The 13896-nt window shown below is 29.9% G+C and overlaps 1 protein-coding gene across 1 annotated transcript; it reads right to left on the bottom strand.

The window, feature by feature from the left end:
- Nucleotides 1-305: 305 nt before the first annotated feature.
- LOC106798250 (uncharacterized) lies at nt 306-1540 on the bottom strand. The gene is made up of 2 exons (XM_014774238.2): nt 1418-1540; nt 306-1337 (listed from the first exon to the last, which is right to left on the bottom strand). Exons 1-2 carry the CDS (start codon nt 1481-1483, stop codon nt 657-659), a joined length of 747 nt encoding a protein of 248 aa, XP_014629724.2. The 5' UTR covers nt 1484-1540; the 3' UTR covers nt 306-656.
- Between the last annotated feature and the right edge of the window lie 12356 nt (nt 1541-13896).

Below are 13896 nucleotides of genomic sequence, written 5' to 3'. Positions count from 1 at the left end.
TTATTTTTTAGAAAAATAAAATTACATTTAGAAGTTGATATAAAATTACTTTTTTCTGAATGTGTACTTCTAATGAAATAAAATTACATTTAGAAGTTGAAATAAAATTACTTTATTTTAAGGGTAAGGCTTTAGTTCTTAATTTTTAGGGTTAGGGCTAAGTTTTTTATTTTAAGGGTTAGGGTTTAGTTATGAAAATTTCAGGGTTTAGGACTAATTTTTATGGGTGAGGTTTAGGTTATTTGTATTTTTCGGGGTAGGGTTTAGTGCATTGGTGTTTGGGTTAGGGCTAACTTTTAGGGGTTAGGGTTAGGTTTTTATTTTAGGATTAGGGTTTATTTCGGAACAGTTTAGTGCTAAGTGCTTATATTTTATAGGTTAGGGTTAGTGTTTCATATTTAAGGGTTATGGGATACTTTTTATGTTTTATGGGTTAGGGTTTAGTTCACATTGAAGTTCATCGTTACTTAGAAACATTAGTTTTTTCCTTTTGGCTACGTTTGTTATTTGGTTTAGGGTTCATTGATTATTATAGTTTGATACGCGACATAAATTCTATCCATAAGTAAGCCTTAATAAACTGAATATCATACATTACGGCATGAATGTCAAATTACAAATATACAACAAAGCCTTAATCAACGGAGACATGCAAATCATTCATTTTGGTGTCCGTGATGCTGTGAGGATGTGCCACATGGTCGATCCCATCTTCGTGCTTGGCGATCAGGATTTCTTCTGCCCCGATGCCTCCCCGCTTCTTCTTCGTCAGCCTCCGCAGAAAATGCGTGACGCAAATCAACACCGAATAAGTCACCCGTATTAGGTATTTGTCCCGGTACATTCCATTGTGTTCCTAACGGGGCATTAGGTGTTGGAATTGGCCCATGATATTGCTGTGAAGGGGTCATTGTGGGCCATGAAAAATGAGCTTGTGTTTCCGCAAAACCACCGAACGATTGCTGGGTTGCAGAAGTATCAGTGTCATGACCCTGAAAAGGATACTGATACATCTGTGTCGGATACTCAGCAAATGTTTGTGGCGTGTAATACATTCCATGGCCACGCTCCGCCATTTGTTGGGAATATTCTTCCGCTTCAACAGTGTCCCTTCTTCTGTCTATCCCCTGAGTTTCAATACTTGACTGAAGCATGTGAAACTGTTGTGCGGGAAATTGACGCTCTGATGCTGGACCATGTGACACTGGCTCAGTGACTCTCTCTTGCTCTTCGGATAAAATTGTAATTTTTTCCACATAAGGCACGAGATCATCAAATGTGCATGTTTTCCTCCCTTGAGGAGACACCATGTATTGTAATGCCTCCGCAACTTCACCCTGCATTTATAAGGTAAGAAAATTAATGGCCATCATTAAATAAAAGTTCAACTTAAAATTTGAAAAAAATTAAAAAATACCAATGTAGCCGTCTTTGCATTTTCTGGGTCAACAAACATCTTTGTCTTTCGCCTATACCAGACCATGTAGTCCGAGTTAAAACTCAATAGGCCTTCTTGTCGGGGATAAGCGTCGACCCTAAATGCATGCGATTATTCCACTGTGAATCATTGGGGCGAACAATTGCCCCCAATTTTCGTCATGTTTCCCCTTTAATGTTATGCCATGAATGTTTAGGGGTTGTGAAGGAGACTCTGGAACTGGTTGCTGCATCCCAAATTGTCTCAAGACTCTGTCGGTTGGTGCCACTCAATAACTTGGAAACAAATTAGTGGCACCACCGCGTACCACGCGAGACTTCCGACTAAACAAACGGGAGGCAACAATGATATAACGGTTGATGGGTAAGGCTCCCACACAAACTGCATATAACAACATAGTTGTGAACATTGTAGTAAAATAAGACATATAATTTTTTATTTTACAAATACAATAGCATGGTTCTTACCTCATGACGTTTCATAATATCCAACTTGCGACGAAAAACTTTCACATCATCATTGCCGATATGTTGGTTTCCACGTCGCAGCCACCTACAAAGAATAAAATTTAATATACCCTAAAACCATTTATTCTATTGAAATGAAAGACGCTGTTAAAAATGACTGACCTGTGCCCTAGTGGTGTATTTTCTATTGGGAAGGAGTCCTCTTTGGAGCCAAGGTTGGACATCGTTCCCATGCCCACAATTGTAGTAAGATGCACATACCTCCGATTGATTTAGTTTTATAATCGGTGGCACTGCACATCTCTCTGTATAGAAAACCAAGTACGGCAGCTCCCCATGCATATCTGCCACATTCTTCAAAGTCACGTAAAAATTGAAGGTACCTTACCGAAACTCTGTTACTGGTTTTGTCAACGAACAAGACACCTCCAATAAATCTCAGTATCCATGCACGGGCAAACCTTCGTACTTGTTCTTCGTCGTCGTCATTATTTATTTGATCAAAATGGTGAGCCAGCCAACTTAATTTAACACACTACCTTTAATTTCACCTTCTTGTGGTCTGACTCCCAATAATTCCTCACATAAATCAGCCCAATCAAGATTTGTTGGACCGATTAATGGTAAACCATCCACACTTATACCTAACAACACAGAGACGTCTTGTAGAGTGATAGTACACTCTCCGCATCTCATGTGAAACGTATGTGTTTCCGGCCTCCATCTTTCTATTAGAGCACTAATTAGTGAGGCATTTATTTTTAAGTATCCCATCTTGATAATCCACCCGAAACCAGATTGTTGAAGAAAAGGAAAAATTTGCTCTGGAATTTGTTCTTCCCCTTGATACGTGGGGACAGCGCGTCTGATATGTAATTTCCTTTCTTCTTCCCCATTCCAAACATGTTCTGAAACATGCTTAGGTTGCATCCATAATACATCAGTATCGATGGGGCCAGACTTAATGTTAATATGTGATGAAGATGATGATGAAGATGCCATTGCTACTGCAAAATAAAATATTATACATGTGAAGAAAACTTTAATTTATTAGTAAACTTTAAAATATAACAATAAATTTGTAAAAAATCAAACTGGCCAATTTTTAATATATTCTATACATAAATTAAAATACATGTGAAGCAATCTTTAATTTATTACTATTTTTTTTTCTACAATTAATTAATAAATAATTGAATAAAATATAGACTAACTAATTATTTATTATACAAAAATAATAGCAATGTACAATGTATCATATATTTAATCACGTAAATTTTCTATAACAAATGATATTAACCTACAAATTAAAACTAACAAATAATATATATAGCATTCTAACTAAAAATAATTAACTCCAATAATATTAAATTATCAGCTCATTTATTTAAAATACAAAATTATAATACTAAAAAGATAAATTTACGTGTGTCAAGTGTCTAATATTACAATTATTTATTTAAGTGTCAAATATTTAATATTACAAAAACTAAAAATTTCCGTGTGTCTATAATTTACAAATATATACCTAAAGTTAATATTAACTTGTGCCTAATAATAAAAAATCTAATATTACCTATGTCATCCTAAATATCATGCATGTATATATATTTATTAGGCTAAAGTATCATCCGTCTAAATATATACTTAATACTACAAAAGCTAATATCACATATATAAAATTTAATAATATATACAACAACTAAATATATATATATACACGTAATATTTTTATACTAACTAAACAAATATATAATATTTTCAGTAACCAAATAATAATTTCAGCCAAATATTATTTTCTATTTCAGCCAAATATTATTTTCAACCAAATATATACAATAACTAAATAAAATTTTGAACCAAATATTATTTCTGCAAAATTTTATTTTCAGGCAAATATATACAATAACCAAATAAAATTTTCAGCCAAATATTATTTTCAACCAAATATATACAATAACTAAATAAAATTTTGAACCAAATATTATTTCTGCAAAATTTTATTTTCAGGCAAATATATACAATAACCAAATAAAATTTTCAGCCAAATATTATTTTCAACCAAATATATACAATAACTAAATAAAATTTTCAACCAAATATTATTTCTGCAAAATTTTATTTTCAGCCAAATATATACAATAACCAAATAAAATTTTCAGCCAAATATTATTTTCAACCAAATATATACAATAACCAAATAATATCTAACAATATATACAATAACTAAATAAAATTTTCATTCTAACTAACCAAATAATATTTTCATACTAACTAACCTAACATTCAAATATCTATTAATACGTAAAAAAAATACCTACGAATACTAACTAATTTAAACTTAGAACTTTTGATAATAATAACTAACCTACTATTTACATACTAACTAACTTAGAATATTTCTTAATAAGAACTAACTTAAACTTATAATATATATTAACAGATTTACTTAAAAAATACTTACCAGGAATTTATGTGAAAATAAGAGTAAGGGCACACTTGAAATGGAAGCACAGCAACAAGCACCAAAGAAATTTCAACCACGAGCACACGCAAGCACAGTAAGCTCTCACACACAGAAGAAGAAACAAAGAGAAATAGAACACAGGTAAAGAGAAATGTAAGCGTAAACAATGAACTTCAACCAATTTTTTTTATAGCTGAAAACTTACTCAACGTTCAAAATTTTTTAACGTTCATGCAATAGGCTTTTCAGAACATGCAATAGGCTTTTCAGAACCTGCACCTACCTAGCTTCTCATCACTGCAAGCTGAAACGTTAAGGTGTTCCGCAGGAGGCAGTGGCGGGACTGCCACGTTGGCATGTCCCGCCAAGAGGAATGGCGGCACAGGCTCTCTCTCTCCTCGTCCCGCCGTTGCTATCAGCGGTACAACTCTCTCTCTCCTCGTCCCGCCGTTGCTATCAGCGGTACAGCTCTCTCTCTCCGCGTCCCGCCGTTCGTACTGGCGGGTTAAGCTGAGTGCCGCAGTTGCCAATGGCGGGATCCTTGTTCCCGCAGTTGTCAATGGCGGTACAAGCTTTCCCGCCGGCAACAATGACAGCATCCACGTCCATAACAGACCCCGTCTGTGATAAGTTTGAAAAGAAACCCTCTTTGGTAAAATGTTTCTAAAACAAGCCCTCTGAGGTAAATTTGCCGCCGGGTCACTGGCTTAATATTGGTTTTCACCGGTTTAAAACCAAATTCACTCCCATGATTTGTATCTTAAAAATTAGACTACCATAATTTTTTAGATGTAATATAGGTTATAATTTTCTTTTTTTATCATGTTTTCTTATCTTTTATATTGAAGCTGACTTGTGATATCTAAATTTAATTTTAATTTTTTTAATAAACAACATTCTAATGTTAGTAATTTATATAATAAAAACATTAATTAGCCTTTTATCTCCTAATAGAAATAAAAAACTACTGACTCGAGAAATTAATTATGAACTATTTAAAAGAGAGAGAAAAGACAAGTCCACTTGTGATACTTAATTTTAATTTTAGGAACCCTGTTTCACGGAATCTTTTTACCATTTTAAGAATGTTATTTCTCAAATGTAACATGAAAATATCATTCTGGTGTGTTTTTCAAAAAATGTTTGATTAAATTCTAATTTTTTTAGAATATTTTTTTAAATTTAAAATAATTTAAATAAAATAAAAAGTTACATATGTATTAGACAATAAATTTTCATATTTAATGGGAATACAATTTTTCACTCCTCCTAATGAGAATATAAATGTAAGAAAATATGATAAAACAAGAAATTATATCATTTTAAGGAATCAATAATATCCAAAAATACTTTTCAAAAATTTGTAACAAACAAAAAAAAATATTTTTTTCATCTTCATATTTAAGAGAGTTCATTAAAATTTTGCAAAGCAAACCTCCCTGAGTTCAACTTTATTTTAATAAATAAACAGTTTTCCAATTTATATATTTATAGGAAAAACACAATTTAGCCATTTATCTCCTCATAAAATAAAATTTGGCTCGAGAAACAAACAATAATAAAAGGGTGGAAATATGTGCGTCAATCCACTGTTAATGAAACGGTGGAACTATGCCCATCCATCATGTTCCGTTTGAAGTGTTAAAAGCAAAAAGACAAATAAAAGGGTATACGTTTCAAATTACTATTGATTCAAACATTGAAATTGATCCTGCAAATCCCGTTAGAATTGTTATGTAATAGATGTATATGTATCATATAAAAATAATTAAAAAAATAAAATGTTGAGGTAATGACATATTATTATTACATTCTAGGAAAAAACATGCACGTCTAACTGTTTATTCATGTTTATTTATTAAATGAAAAATAATAATTAGTTAGCGGGTAATTTATAAAGGTAATAATATAAATAAAATAATAAGTTATGAATATAGTTATAAAGATAAAATAAATATAATAAAATGTACATCAAAACATCCTATTTCTTTTATATATAATAATTAGTTATAGTTAAAAATTTATTTTTTAGTCAATGCAATTATTGGATGTTCCTAAAAAATTCTATTTTTTTGTAATACAAGATATCTAATCATTCCTAAATTATATATTTTTTTTCAACCCAATGCAACAAGGTAAAAGCTTTTCATGGTAGACATTTACAAGCTTAAAAAATTGATAACCATGTCCAAATTTAGAACTAAAATTTTGACCAAAAGAAAAAAAGTTCCAATTGATGTGGCAATGGTAACTTAGAGACACTCTAATGAAAATGTTTTAAGTGGGTTTTTTGAATTATTTTTTGTATTTTTATATTATTTTTTTGTAATTCCTAAAGTATCATGTCATTATAAAAAATTTATACACAATTTTACTTTAATGATAAATTTTTTTAAAAAACTTCAAAAAACTTGTATTTTTTTATATTTTTATTTAATTATGGTGTTATTATGTATTAAATAAATATTATTTTTTATTGTTAAGAAACAATTTCTTATAATATATATATATATATATATATATATATATATATATATATATATATATATATATATCTTATTTCTAAAAAACTCTCATTGTCTCATTTATTTAATCCAATAAAAAAGAAACCATTTCTTCATTTAAAAAACACTTCAACAAACCTAGAGATGTTATTAACAACCTCACAAGTTACAATATCAAAACATCATTGGTATTCACATAACACATATACATACATGAAAATGGACATTGGAAGGGGAACAACAACCATGCAAGATTAACCACACACATGCAAACACTAATGTTTGTTTATAATTTACCCGAAAAAGTCAATTTACCATCCATCTATCATTTCTTTTGTTGTTATTACGTATTTTCTCTTTGTCCTTCGAATCTATAGCGTTGCAACTTTTCGGGGTTCTCGGACGGATTGGAATTTCCCAATTCTTTGCGGGTTTTATCCATGTAACGTTTCTTATTTCGTTACAACATTATAAATGTGAATGGTATGGTATTATTTTTTCTTCTTCTCAAAATACCTTACTTGGTCCATTTCTTACCGTGAGAAGATTTTTAAAATAGTTATAAAATATTTCTCTAAATTAATATTTCTTATTAAAATTATGCATTATATACAAGTATGAATATATTTATCAAACTAATTTTTTCAAATTTTTTATATAACTAAAAACGATAAGACATTTATAAATATAAATTTATATATATATATATATATATATATATATATATCAATATCTATAATTATTTATACATATTTATAAATGTTTATGTATATATTTAATAAAAATATTTAAACAAATTATGAATACTCAAATTCTCGCATCACTTCCTAACTAAACATTAAATTGCAGGACATAAAATCATCAATCATGTATTTATTTATCCTTACCACAATAACATTGTAATTAAAAAAGAGTCATAATATAAGTTAACTATTAAGATATGCATTCATTTGTTCTCCTACTTTTAAGTTGTTAACAAACATTTCATAAATAATCTGTAACTACCAAAATTACATTGTTAATTATCTTTTCCCTCCACCAAAATCATGATTTGCCTTCATCTTTCCTCTTCCAAATTGTTAAGCAATTGATAATCGTCTATGCAATTACGATTTGGCTACAAAGTCAACAATAAAAAAAAAAAACCAAGATCAATAAACCATACACCTTTAGATATAGATATATAGCTTTTATACATAGCAAGAATTTAAATCAATTGTCAAAACAAAACTACAAATGCCTTCAAATTTGAACAAATTATATTACCACAAAATTCTTGTTTTATTTCTTCCAATATTCATTTTAAACAAAGTAATATGTCAATAATTAAATAATATTTTATAAAAAATTATGATTTTTATTTAAAATATATAAATATATTATTAGGTAATATATAATAGAAAATAGATGATATATATGCATCATAAAATAATTTTGTATTATCATCCAATTATATACAATTATTATGATTAATTTGTTGATTTTTACGTTACTTTAAAAGTCATACCAAGAGTAACTTTTGATTCGTTGATGATATAAAATTATTTTACACCATTAATATATGACCTTAAATATAAAGCATGTTTTTTGATAAATAAAAAATAAAAAATGATTCAAAACTTTCACATTTGGAGAAGTAAAATAATCACTTTTATACAATTTTCACACAAAAGGCTAACGGTGAATCCAGCAACAAACCAAACTGTAAGGAGACAATATGTTATAAAAAAAAATCTGTTATATGGTAATTTGTTATTGTCTCCCAATTATTATTTTGGGTAATACCGATACAAGAGAACACCAAGATATGTAGATCCAAAATGGTTGTTGTTAAAACAAACACAAAGAAGTACCAATAGTTACGCTCGAGCGAAGTAGAACATTTGGATACTAGTAAAAACAAACAATTCATATTATCATTGTAAAAATGTTTTTACAGCTTTCTGTGACTTGATACCTAAATAATGTGCCACTCAATTTAAGGTAATCATCACTCTAACAAAATCAGTTTTCAAAAGGAATAGCATGCAGAGCCTAAATTAAATGTTCCCATGCTCTTGCAAAAATAAGAATAAAATAATCCAAACATTCTTATTCAATTGTGAGGTTTGAGTGTCAATGGATCAAATATAAGTTTGGAGAATTTCTAAAAGACTTGAAAACTAGAAAGATTTAAAAGGAGGAAATTAAAAAAAAAATTATTTCTAATATGATGCTTATAAAATGGAGGAAATAACTCCTATATATAGGCTTTAATTATCAAATTTAATTTAGGAACATTAAAAAATTGTAAACTAAACTTAACAACTCTTGAGATTAATTAAGAATCTATACAGGCAAAATAAAGATAAAAATTAAATTTTAATAATTACAATTAATATATTATACAATACTCCCCCTCAAGCTGTTGAACGAATGTCAATCATTTACAATCATAAGGTAATTAAATCTCAAAACTACTCTATAGGAAGTACTTTAGTGAATACATCGATAAACCAATTAGAATCCTAAAGGGATGTACACTATATCTATAAGATTGTTGTCTAATTTTTCTTCAATGAAATGTTCATCTATTTTTGTATGCTTTGTTATTTCATGCCAATTGGGTTGTTTGCAATGTTGATGGAAAATTTATTATCACGATATAGTCTCATATAAGAGCTTCACACTTGAGGGTGAGCCTTGACACAACCGGTAAAGTTGTGCCTTGGTAACCAGTTGATCCTAGGTTCAAATCTAGAAACAACCTTTTTGTATACACAAGGATAACACTGTGTACAATGGTCCTCTCTCATACCTTTGTATAGCAAGGAGCCTTCAGACACTAGGATACATTAGTTTTTATACGAGCTTCATACTTAATTTTTAAGGTCATTGAGAATAATATTCATCCATAAAAACTCACACCCACTTGCATCATGACTTTAAAATCTACCTCTACACTTCATCATGCAACTACAAGTTGCTTTGTACTCCTCCATGTCACGAAATTTTCACTTAATCAATATTTTGTGATGGATTTGTTGTCAAGAATTGACCTCGCATAGTCTAACATATGTATATAATTCCATAAATAAACTTCTTTCCTTCTTGAATATAAGTTCTTTTTCTAGAGTGGCCTTTAAATATCGAGGAATTTTATTTACAACAAGTTATATCAAGCTTGTTGTGGGATAGATAAACAAATTTACCAAGGGGGGGGGGGGGGGGGGGGGGCTAGTTCAATTGGTTGAGCAAAATGCGTGAGTGTTGTAAATTTCCTGGTACGATATTCAATTCCTACATATAAAAAAAGATAAACAAGCTTACCCTCAAGTTTTTGATACTCGATCATCTCCACCCCTATGCCTTCTTCACTGTTCCAAATCCTATGATTTTGCTATATAGGTGCTCCAAAAATCTTACAACCTAATTCACCCATCTCTTTAAGGAGATATAACATATTTCCTTTGATAAATAAAGATGCCTTGTTTAGAGTAGGATACTTCTATCCCAAGGAAACACTTTAGCTTCCCGTAGTCCTTCCTCTTAAACTGAGTAGCTAAATTATCTTTAGAACTTATTTTTTAAGCTCACCATCACTTGTAATAAAAATACAATCTACATAGACCAAAAGTACTACAATTTTTCCTTCTTGAAAATATGTTGTAAAAAATGTATGATCAACTTGACTTTGCTTGTACCCCAAAGAATACCATAACTTGATTGAACTTTTCAACCAAGCACAAGGAGACTACTTGAGGTCATACAAGTCCTTCTTTCATCTACATAAATTATTACCTCCATTAGTGGTACCATATCCAGGTGGGATATTCATTAACACTTCCTCCTCTAAATTTTTGTCCAAGAATGCATTTTTAACATCAAATTGATGCATTTTCCAACCAAATGAATGGCCAAGGAATGTTTGATCATTATTGCATTCCTTTTTGGTATTGGAAAAAATGTCTCTTCATAATTAATCTCAAATTTAGGTGTATCCTTTGGTAACCAATCTTGTCGTATGCTAGTCCAATGCATAATTAGACCGATATTTCAACATGTATTTCCACATGCAACCTTTTGCCTTGCTTTTGTATCTCTTAATCTCCCAAGTTTCACTCATTTCTAATGCACTTATCTCTTCATTCATGGCTTGAATCCAATTCTCATACTTTAAGGCTTTTTGTATAGATGTAGGGATTCTAATAGAATCAATCTGGAGTGAAACTCTAGTGTTAGAGTGAAGATTGCTTAGCGGACACATATTGGGATATAGGATACTTGACATAAGATCATTTTCCTTTTTATCAAGGAAATAGGTAAATCATCATGGTTTGTATCACATAAAGTATTTAAGGATTCTTCATGCAAATGACTACTTACCTCCGCTTTTGGAGATTGTAGTTGTAGTCGAACCAGGTTGGGTATTTGTATACGATGATATTGCTTTCCAAAAAGTTTATTCTCAGTGTTCAATTTGGACATTAAGTCTGGTTCAAGGGATTTATTATTTCGAGAAAATGTGTTGGAAGATGTCATATGTTACATAAGTAGAAAGGACAACTCAAGAAACTCATCTTAAAAAATATTCTCCCCCTGAGGTTGAGGATTAAGGTAGAATGTCTTAATTTGTTTCCTGAAAGTGACATCCTTATAAACATGGATGCAATAATCTCTAAATGATAATATTATTGTATCACATTTTGTTACGAGCATAACCAATGAAAATACATTTAACAACCTAAAGATCTAACTTAGTCCCATTTAAAGTCAAATATAATATTAACATATTAGAGAATGGAGAAGGAGGGGAAGGAAGGTAGAGTTTGGACTTGGAGACTCAAGTTTGGAGCTCTCCTTCATGTCAAAATCTATGTGAGTGCTTCTCCCTAATTAATCATCCCTATCACTTTGATTATATGTTTTCCCCTTAGGGCTTAGATAACATTAATGAGCATCATTCAGGTTGACACTAAAGTTGATGTTACTTTCCACATTTATAATACATAAAAATTAACATAAGCCAAGTCGACACTTATTTGGCTAACACTAACTATTTTTATATTAAAATTTATAAAAAAATTGAATTTGAAAAGTGGCACCAACCCAGTGTCATGATAGACACTAAATTTTTCATTCTATTCTGTGCTTTTCTTATAGTAATTTTCTAGTTCAATGACATGTTCGCTTGCCATTTTATCTGCAGAGATACCTGTTTTTGTTTTAAATCTCATTCTATTTATCTTAATGTGCCCCTTCAATTAGATATTAAAATCTGCCAGCTAGGATGTATGCCTTTAATTCCTAGGAGCAACAACCATATTATTTTACGTCGTCTGACCTTAATAGCCACTTTTTAATGGATAACATACACCAAAAAAAGACAAAAAGAAAAAGAAAAGGCCATTAATTAGTACTATATTACTGTTTGTGAGTTGGAGATTGAAGTTTGAAACTTGACCAGGCAAGTTTTAGTTGGTTGCTATTGGATGCCACGTTGTGCCAAATGCTTCTTCAAAGCAGCATCTCTCTCTCTCTCTCTCTCTCTCTCTCTCTCTCTATATATATATATATATATATATATATATATATATATATATATAAGATAAGTTATATATAATAATAAATCTGGCTCCACCATTCCATTGGATTGGTATCTCCTTGTCTACTATGTGGTGATTTGATTTATAAAGCATATTCTAGACACTCCTTATCGCGAAGAAAAATCATTTTCTCTTGGTAATTTCGACGACTTAGACATTCATGGCACCCACCATTACCAATGTGTGCATGTCTATATTATTATATAGTACATCATCTCCACTTATTTTATTACAAACTGATTACACAACCATGATAACTTTTATGTTTCTTAAAACAAGTCACTTAGCACCTCCATAAAAACATAATTAATCAAGATATTAAATACGAAATTATTTGCACAAATGAAAAAGTAATCGTGTATTTTAAAGATGTTTTAATTAGGAGACTTGTAGTGATTAGTATATATGTTTGCAAGTAGGGGTGAGAATAGGTCAGGGCATGTCAGACTTTGAAAGACCTGAGTCTAGCCTACGATGAATCTTTGAGGCTTGAGCCTGACCTATAACCTATCAAAGATTTTTATTTTGGCTCGGCCTTACTTTTTTAAAAGTCTGGTCTGGTTTGATAATCTTTTTAAAAGTCTTCTTCACAATAAATATTTAATATTTTATGGAGTAGGAACGTAATAGGAAAGTTAAAGAAAAAGGAAAGTCAATCAAAATGAAGAATATAAAAGGGCACATGACTCACACCTAAATTGTAATTAAAGTCCTTGATAATAGAAATAGAAGTTATCGAGCAGTAATGTGTAATCAAAGTCTAATAGTTTTAAAAAAAAATTAATTGTATCCAAAAAATTAATAGTATCCAAAAAATAATATATATATATATATATATATATATATATATATATATATATATATATATATATATATATATATATGCCGGTCTATGAGACTTAATAAGTTTAAGATTGGTCTCACACCCTTTTTATTAATAAATCACTTGATGGAGTAATTAATTAGGATTATTTTAAACACAAACAGACCATACATTTCTACCTTCTTTTTTAAACATTTAATAATAATGTTTTTTTACAGCACATGAAATAATAATGTTAGACACATAACAGCAAATAAAATATAAAAACTCATAATCAATATTTTTTCACAATAAAGTTTATACGTAAATTTGTGGTCATGATCATCTACATATATTCAGAACAAAAATATAAATTAAATAGTTTTGCACATTGATAATGCTTATTTAAACATATCACCTACTTCCCGTCATAGTTGGTACATTTTCGAAGGTAAGTAATATGTTTCTGCAAACAAGAAAAATAAATTGGTATTTAAGGAAACAGAAGAAGGACAAACAAGAGACTAATTCAAGCACAAAAAACTTGTGATAAGAGAGCAAGTTAGGGCACATAAATGCTACCCCTCTCCTATCAAAGAAAGAAATATATAATATCATACCGAAGCAATTTTT

Source organism: Glycine max, chromosome 3 (genome assembly GCF_000004515.6).
Source record: "Glycine max cultivar Williams 82 chromosome 3, Glycine_max_v4.0, whole genome shotgun sequence".
Classification (NCBI taxonomy): Eukaryota; Viridiplantae; Streptophyta; class Magnoliopsida; order Fabales; family Fabaceae; genus Glycine; species Glycine max.
Note: the sequence above shows the minus strand (reverse complement) of the source record. Positions and strands in the feature narration are given on the sequence as shown.

What these genes read in the sequence shown, in the direction of transcription:
- LOC106798250 (XM_014774238.2), bottom strand. Translation starts at nt 1,483, where the DNA reads ATGGTCTGGTATAGGCGAAAGACAAAGATGTTTGTTGACCCAGAAAAT. An exon ending in ATGCAAAGACGGCTACATTG is followed by an intron (nt 1,338 to 1,417) that starts GTATTTTTTAAT and finishes TTATAAATGCAG; the next exon opens with GGTGAAGTTGCGGAGGCATT.